We start from the raw sequence: 9,345 nt of genomic DNA, 5'->3' as shown, positions 1-9,345 counted from the left end.
TACTATATTTGGTATCATTTTGTCTTACTGTTTTCTCTAAGAACTCTTTATAAATGTGATTTGTTAATGGAGCACTTTTTACAACAAAACTATACTTGAACAGTTCCAAACTGTACATACTGTATGAAGCCTCTCCTGTCATTGGATTTCTTATTTCTATGTGGAATTTCTTATCTTGCAATGTCCTGTAAATAAAAATTACGTTCCACTCTAAAAAAAAAAAATTCACTGGTTTTGAAGAAGAGCCACTGTAATGCTGCTTACAGACAAGGATGTTGAGGCTTTTCTCACACACTTTGGGCATGTTATCAGCCTAGAACAATCCCTAAAGAAATATACTATGCTTGGTAAAGCAGAAGATTGACAAAAAAAGACCCTCAAAGAGAGGGATTCATACATGACAGCCATAATGGGCTCAGGGACAGCAGTGATTCTGAAGGTAACATGGGATGAGACACTGCTTCATTCTGTTGTATAGAGGGTCACTGTGAGTCAGAACTGACTTAATAGCCCAAACAGCAACAAATTAGAGTTTATTATTCCCATGAAACATTTTATACTGAAACCAGTTATGTATGTGCATGTTGCTTTGCATCGTTTCAGTGTAAAATGAAATCATCATCCTGTGTATATTATCATGAAACTGGTATTTTTCAAAAAAACATTATGTTTTTGAGATTTTCTGTCCATGTTTATATATATGGCTCCAGTTCATTAATTTTAACTGCATAGTAGTCTATTGTATCACTGTATCATTGAATGGGAGATTTTAATTGCATGCGATTTTTTGTATTACAATAGAAATACACTGAATGAACATTCTAACTTATGTCTCCTTGTACATAATTGCTAGCATTTCTCTAGAATATAATGAGGATTGGAATTTTTTTAATTGAAAGGGATGCTTATTTGTACATAAGTTAGACATTTTTACAAGGATTTAATTTTACAAAATTAAAACATGGCTGTTTTAGGAAATAAATATATAAATGAACATCTTTACAAACAATATGTTAGGCTTCCTTTTGCTGTGTATGTCTACCAGTACTTGCGATGGTTAATACTTGCTAGTTAATTTTCCCAGTTAAGTAGGTGTAAAATTATATTTCTGTTTTACCTGGGTGTTAGTTTATACCTCTTGTTTATACCTCTTCTCTTTTTACCACTCCCTTTTACCAATTAGAGTAAGCATTTTTCTTGTTTGCTCTTTCTTTTGTGAATGACTTCTTCATATGTTTTGTCCATTTTTCAAATGCACTGTATTTTTTCTTTATGAATAGCTAGAATCTTTTAAAAATAAAAACATTAACAACATCTTTCATTGCCTAGAGGTTTTAATTTTAGTGAAGTTCATAAATATTTTCTGTATGGTTTATACTTATGTAATTTTACAAATTATTTTTATAATGAAGTCATAGATTTATTCTCCTGTTTTCTTCCCAAAGTTTTAACATTTCATATTCCCCATCATGATCTTTAACATAACTGAAATTCATATTTGTTTATGATATTTAAAGTAGTTTGTTTTATTTTATCCTATAACAGAGATAATGGGGGTAGATTGTCAGAGACAGTGAGATTGGCTCAGGAGAGGGCAGAGTTCAGAGATATGGTGCATAGGGTTGCTGTGAGTCACAGTTGACTCCACGGCACCTAACAGCAATAGCAGTATGAATAATTGATTATCCACACACTGCTTACTGAAGAATTTAATGTTTTCAATTATGATTTTTAACATCCCCTTTATTTTATTTACTTATTACATCAAATTCCAGTTCCTTTGTTTTTTTTCCTCCCTTTCTGTTATGTTCCATTGATCTATTTGCCTCTTCCTTTGAGTTGTGGTGTTAAAGAAGAGTACTGTATCCCGTGGAGTGCCAAGAGAACAAACAAGTCTGTCATGGAGAAAGTGAAACCAGAGGGCTTCCTGGAAACAAGGATGATGACACTTCATCTCACAAACTTTGGGCATATCAGGAGGGGCCAGTCCTTGGAGAAGGATGTCATGCTTGGAAAGGTGGAGGAGGTTAAGCATGAGAGAAGACGACACTCAACAAAAAGGATTGATATAGTGACTATTGCAATGGATTCAAGTGTGTCAGAATGGTGAGGATGGCACAGGATTCAGATCTGTTGTTCATAGGGTCCGCTATGAGTCACAGTCAACTTGGCAGCATAGAACAACTTTATCCATTTATACAGTTCTAGTGACAGAAAAGTTACATGTGTTGCTTGCTGATTGAAAATTATGCCATTTGAATCCACCCACTGCTCTGTGGGATAAAAGGTAGACAGTCTTCTATAAGATTTGCAGCCTCAGAAACCCCATAGAGGGTTGCTGTGTGTCAGAATTCACTTGAGGGCAGTGGCTTTTCAGTTTGTTGTTTTTATCTGTGTAAACAGGAACTCTCGTGGCACTATGATGATGTGCTTGACTGTTAATTGAAAGATTGGCAATTCTGATTCACTTAGTAGTTCTGTGGGAGAAAAGACCCAGTGAGCTACATTCATAGGATTAAAGCCAGAAAAAAAGGGCAGTTTTACTTTCTCCTGGGCTCTCTCTATGTTGGAATTGATTCAGTGACACCCCACAAAAACAACAGTTCCATATCGCATAGCCATAATAACTGCTGTCATTTCATGACAGCGTCTAGTTGTTGCACTTTGTTAGCTAGTGTCTAATTGAATCCAACTTATTGCACCCCTGAGTGCAGTGGGATGAAACCCTCCTTGATCCTGCACCATCCTCCCAATTTTAGCCTTGCTTAAGCTCATTGTTACAGTCTTTGCCACATTCCCTCTAGTTAAAGGTCTTCTTCTTTTTCACTGATCCTCTACTTTCTTGGATGTAAAATCATTCCCCAGAGACTGGGCCCTCTTGGTAGCATGCCCCAAAATATGTGAAACAGAGTCTTAACATTCTTGCTTTTCAAGAGCACTCTAATAGTACTTCTTCCTAGATAGAATTGGCAGTCTGTAGTATATTCGATCAACATCACAAAGGCATAACTATTTCTCAGTCTTTCTTTTTCTTTCTTTTTTAAGCAAAACAAGTGAAAAATGTTTATTAAGGTAATAAGACAGAGGCATAGCTAGTGGAAGGTAGGCTATGCAAAAGAGTGAAAGTGAAAAAAGAAAAGAGAAAAGGAGGAAAGGACCTCCCAGAAAGACAGAGGCAACCCCAAATCTTAGAGCATGATGTCAACAGAAAAGGGGAGAAAAAAGCTTCTCAGTCTTTCTTATTCATTGCCCATCTTTCACATGCATATGGTGCAATTGAAAATGCCATGATTTGGGTCAGGTGTACCTTTGTCATCAAAGTGACATCCTTCCTCTTTAACACTTGACAGCAGTTGGTGAAGGATTTTTCTTAGCTCTTCACTCTTAATATGAATTTTCAAATCAATTTCTCAAATGCTATGAAATGCATTAATATTTTATATCAGTGTACTGTCTTTTGTCTATCTCATTTGTAAGGGAGAGCTGGTGGCCTAGTGGCAAGAGACTGTGCTGCAATCCTAAAGGCACGTGGTTCAAGGCCACTAGCTGCTTTACAGGATGGGCAATCTCCTCTGATGCGATTAACTGCCTCTGAAAGCCCACTGGAGGGTCTGCTAAGGGTTGGTTCTGATTTTATGGTATAAAACAACTCCATTTGTGTGTTTTTCCTATTTATAGAGGAAAATTATTTCTTCACTTATCACTTTGATTATCCTATTTATACCCAGTATTGAGTTGTCGTTTTGGAAGTTTCATGAGGTTTGTGCCAAATAAAGTGAATTAATGGTCTTTATATATTATTGCCTGTTTTATTTATATTAACATTATACTTCTTCATATTTTTTTCATGGCTTTCAGTCCATCTTTGAGGGGAAAAATACATTTTGTTTAGGGGCACCCCTCCCCACCATCACCCACACATTCAGTATCATCCCCAGTGCAGAGCCAGGTCCTGCAGTAGCATTTGTACAGATCAGTCTCTGAGCCATCAAACAAATTGGTTGAGTTACTAGTCTTCAACATGTGCAAACAGGTGAGAACCTATCATACATATAAACCACACACAGCTACAGGTTGTTAGGGATGTCTAGAATGTGTGTGGGTAGAGTATAGAGATGCAGAAAAGTGATAGGAAATGAGTGGTTGAAAATAAGGCAGGGATAGATCATAACAGGCTGGCATATGAACGGATGAGCCATTAAAGACTGTAGCCAGAAGAGTAGCATGATCAGACCTGTATTTTTAGAAGTTATACTTAGGAAGTTCATATAATGATGAACTATAAGGGAGTCAAGGTCGAAGCCGGTTTTGATTATCCAGAGGAAATACAACGAGGGTTAAACTCAAGCACAGAGGCTGTGTTGTGCATGCTGTTGTTGTTGTTAGGTGCTAGTGAGTTGACCGTGACTCACAATGACCCTGTGAACAACAGATGTGAACCTTACCCTATCCTGTACCATTTTGAGCGTCTCTACCACGCTTAAGCCCATTTTGGTAGTCACTGCATTGTGGTGTGTCTGCAGGATATGACGCCTGGGTTGTAAGGCCTAAGTAAAAGGCTGATGGAAGGCTCCTAGGGTTTTGCTCATGATGTCATCATGATAAGGGAACACACAAAGAAGGACAAATTCACAGAAGAAACAGTCAGTTCAATTTGAAGCATATTGACTTTGAAGGTAATCGTGAAATTAAAAGTGACCAGGTAGTTTAATCAGTGGTCAAAGCACTTGGCTTCTGGCTAAAAGGTTGCCTTTTTATACCCACCTGCTGGTGGCTAAGAGAACGATGTGGGGCAGTGAGCTTCTGTAAAGATCAAATATTTAGAAACAAAATGGGATTATTCTATTCTGACCTACAGGGTTGCTATGAGTCCGATTTAAAAATTGGCTCAGTTTGTTTGTTTCCGTAGTCGTGCACTGACACATTCACACACGTTCATTGACTGAGCTTTGATCAAATCCTTTATATACTTAGCTCTACAGAGGACACAAAACAAAAGATTGGGACAAAAACAAGACACAAAAACAAGAGAGTGGGACAAAAGATCAGCATATTTCAGTGAGAGGGCTGTAGCAATAAAGGTACACAACCACTTACTTATTCCCATCAGTGATGTAATGTGTAAAGAAAAAGTGAGGGTGCATCACACTGGCACAGAATAAAATGGCAGACTTGAGTGTCATTCTGTTTTTCATACTGTTCTTTGGTCTTCAAGCCAGCTCATAACTCTCCAAGCCTGGTGGAATCCTCTGTGGTCAATGTGATGGAGGTAATTTTCCACACTTATCTTGTTGTTGTTGTTATGTGCCATCGAGTCGCCTGCGGCTCATAGCGACCCTATGTACAACAGCCCTAAACTCTGCCTTATCCTGTGCCAATCTCACCATCTCCGACATACCTACCCCCAGTGTGAATCAATCCATCTCATCAAGGGTCTTCCTCTCCTGCGTTGTCCCTCCACCCTTCCTTCCAAGCATGACATACCTCTCCGAGGACTGGTCCCTCCTTGCAACATGCCCAAAGTATGTCAGATGAAGCTTCAGGATACTTGCCTCCAAGGAGCAGTCCGGCTTCACCCTCTCCAGGACAAAGCTCTTTGTTTTCCTAGCAGCCCATGGTATATTCAATACTCTTCTCCAATACCACAGCTCAAAGGCATAAATTCTCCTTCTATCATGCCTAGTCATTGCCAGCTCTCTGATGCATAGCAAGTGATTGCAAAGATCATGGAATGTGTCAGGTGCACCTTAGTCTCCAAACTGACCTCATTGCACTGCAGCCCTTTAGAGAGAGGTCTCTAACCACCGACTTTCCCATCACAATTTTAATTTCCTGGCTGCTGGTGCCAAGAGTGTTGACTGTGGAGCCAAACAAACCAAAACTGAACAATCTCAATCTCTTCACCATCCATCCTGATGCTGCCAATCAGCCCAGTGGTGAGAATCTTTGTTAACATTATAAATATCAAGGAAACAATGAACATAAGTCCATTCTCAGTCTGGCCAGTATTGGTCCTGGCCAGTGATGGGACATTTGACTTATAAATAAATAGGATAAGCAAATGAGTGTGTGGTGTATGAAAGGTGGGCCTCAGAGGTAGAAGTCTATGTTTGGGGGATTGGGATTCAGAGTCTTGTGACACCACTTAAAGCTATGTGACTTTAATAAGTGATATTACATGGTCCTAGCATTAGTGTCTTCATCTTTAGGATAACTAAATCACAGCTGCCACACACAGCCTTCATGAATCCTAACTACGATAACGAGTAAAAAGGCATCTGGTGCATGCATGATAGGTTCTCACTAAATGTCTTTAAACCCTATTTGTATATCAAGTATGGGCCTAAGAGATAAAAGGTGATAACTCATAAAGGTTAATAAAATAACATATCCTTTATGCTATACCTTTTCTTTGATGTACAGATGGAAATATTTAGGCAATAATTGATCTCCAGCCCTCCACGCTACTCAGATATTTCTTCTGAAGAGGCAAGCCCCATCCCCATAAAAATTTCTCAAGACTAGAGAACTAAAAATATCTTAACATGATAAGCACCTGGAAATTAAAATTTAAATACCTATTCTCTGAATTTGTTTCAGTCCATTAATCATTTTTCTTTTAAAGCAGTTATTAAGCATCTTGGGTTGCCAGTAAGTAAAATTATCTTTGTCTCATTTAGGAACCGATGAGAAAGTGCTCATCAGCATTCTGACGGAGAGGTCGAACGCTCAGAGGCAGCTGATTGTTAAGGAATACCAAGCAGCATATGGAAAGGTACAATTTGATTAACATAACAGCAAATAAAGTGATAATCATTCATGTATCAGTGATGCTCCCTTGTGGATATGCCAGCAGAGCTTTTGCTTCAAGCCTAGTATAATATCAGGAAGTACCCTGTGTGTATCCACTCAACAACCTTGAATTTGTGCCTTGGCTCTGCCTTTAGCTAGTGGAATGGCCTTGGGCTTGTTGCGTGAGCTTTCTGGGCTTCAGTTTTTTCATAAAAGGAGGGCTCTTCTGCTCTCCTCACTTCTTGCTGCTTACTGTCCTTTCCTGCCACCCCATGCACTTTGGCTCCATGCCCCACAAAATTGTGAAAATCAAAGATGTTCTGCTCACGATGAGGGGAAAGGGATGCCAAATCTGTCAAGACCAAGAACAACAAAAATGATAAGGAGTTTACAGTTTGGTGCAGCAGATACCTTTATGCCTTAGTCCTCACAAACAGAAAGAGAGCAGACAAAAGGAAGTGGTCCTTGCTCCTAGGTTTGGCAGGAAAGGCACTGAAATGAACATGCTGATTTAAATGAATATTTTTACATTTTAAAAACAAATAAATCATATAGAGTTGTCTTACACTGTTGCTTATAAATTGGTTGTCTCTGCAACAGTTGAGCCCATTGTTGCAGTCACTGTCTATCTATCTTCTTGCGGGCCTCCTCCTCCTTTGCTGAGTTGATGAGGATGGCACAGGATAGGGCAAAGTTCAGATCAATGGTTCATAGGGTTGCTGTGGGTTATGGTTGGCTCAACAGCACCTAACAACATTTTCATTCTAATTTTCCTCCCTAGGAGACATTTAGCAATGTCTGGGGACATTTTTGGTTGTTGCACCAAGCAGAGAATGATACTGTTGAAGTGTAGGCCAGGGATTCTGCTAAACATTGTATAATACACATCTCTTAAAACTCATCAGCAACCTACAATATGCAGATGACACAACCTTGCTTGCTGAAACTAAGGAGGACCTGGAGCACTTGCTGCAAAGGGAAAGGACTGTTGTCTTCATGCAAATATCAAGAAGATGAAGATTCTCACCACTGGTCCAGTTGGCAGCACCATGATAGATAGAGAAGAGATTGAGGTTGTTAATAGTTACAGCTTGGTTGGCTCCACAGTCAACACTCTTTACACCAGCAGTCAGGAAATCAGAAGATGAATGGAGTTAGGTAAATCTCCTCTCAGGGACCTTTCCAGAGTACTGAAATGCGAAGATGTCAGTCTAGAAACTGAGGTGCGCCTGATCCAGGCCATGGTCTTTGCAATTACTTGCTATGCATCATAGAGCTGGATAATGACTAAGGATGACAGAAGAATTGATGCCTATGAGTTGTGGTGCTGGAGAAGATTCTTGAACATACCATGGACAGTCAAGAATACAAATAAGTCTGTCATTGAGATGGTGAGACCAAGTTTTTTCTTGGAGGCTAGGATTTTGAAGCTCCATCGCACATACTTTGGGCATGTGCCCAGGAGGGACTGATCCTTTGAGAAGGGCATCCTGCCCGGAAGGGTAGAGGGACAGCAAAGGACAGGAAGACCTCAGATGAGATGGTTTGATACAGTAACTAGGACAATTGAAGTAGGTGTGTCAGAGTCATTGAGACTGTCTCAGGATAGGGCAGGCTTCAGAGCTGTTGTACATAGTGTTGCTATGAGTTGCAGGTGACTTAACAACACATAACAACAACAACAGCCCTAAATGAAAACAGTGCCACAAGTGATAGTTTTAAATGATCTTTTATTTGCCTTCCAAATTTAAAATATTTATGCAATTGTTTAACTCATTCATCAAGTAAAATTCTTTATGTGCAAGAAATTATATAGGAATATGTTAGTTTTGGGTCTTGCCACCTAAACAGTTTATTTGGTCTGCACGTATTTGTTGAGTGCTACAGAATCAGGAAAGATCCTGGTGGCACAGTGATTAAACGCTTGGCTGCCAAGTGCATGTGCAACAATTCAAACACACCAGCAGCTCTGCAAGAGAAAAGACCTGAGGGTCTGCTGCCATAGAAAGTACAACCTTGGAAACTCCGTGAGGCTCTTCTGTACTGTCATATGTGGTCATCCTGAGTTGGAATTGACTCAAGGGCACCCAACAACAATGTAAGTGTTAGAAAGTATCCTAAATACTGAGGAGCAATGGTGTCAAATAGATATGTTTTCATTAAGTTAGTACTCTGTTGGAGCTATAATAAACAAGTAAATAAATCCATATATAGTAAGTGCTATGAAAAAATTAAAATGTGATATTGAACAGCTCCATCACATAGAATAGTAATGACATGTAAATGTGAGATTTTGCTACCTTCCTGTCCACCACGACTCCATAATTCTGTGGCATTACTTAGAGGAGGTACAGCAAAAGCAAAAGCTCTGAGTCAGAAACAAACAGAATGATTGAGAAGCGGAAAAAAATAAGAAAATGGTGGCAATGTAGATAATGAAAGGTAGCAGAGAAGAGCATGAGATTGAGGAGACGTTCAACACGTTCTGGACCTTGGGGTCTTGGCAGAGGGTTTAGGTTTATTCTAAAGATAGTGGGGGTGGGGGTGGGGGTG

The 9,345-nt window shown here is 39.4% G+C and overlaps 1 protein-coding gene across 1 annotated transcript in view; it reads left to right on the top strand.

Annotated features, from left to right (window-relative positions):
* ANXA3 (annexin A3) overlaps nt 1-9,345 on the top strand; it is a 133,992-nt gene that overhangs the window by 36,164 nt on the left and 88,483 nt on the right. Inside the window, exon 3 of the mRNA XM_006885293.1 lies at nt 6,681-6,775. Within this exon, the coding sequence (XP_006885355.1) occupies nt 6,681-6,775 (95 nt within the window). The remainder of the gene's footprint in view (nt 1-6,680; nt 6,776-9,345) is intronic.

Source organism: Elephantulus edwardii, unplaced genomic scaffold (assembly GCF_000299155.1).
Source record: "Elephantulus edwardii isolate Elephantulus edwardi_28Jun2011 unplaced genomic scaffold, EleEdw1.0 scaffold00042, whole genome shotgun sequence".
In the NCBI taxonomy this organism is placed as follows: Eukaryota; Metazoa; Chordata; class Mammalia; order Macroscelidea; family Macroscelididae; genus Elephantulus; species Elephantulus edwardii.
The sequence above is the reverse complement of the archived record's forward strand: the minus strand, read 5'-3'. Positions and strand labels throughout refer to the sequence as shown.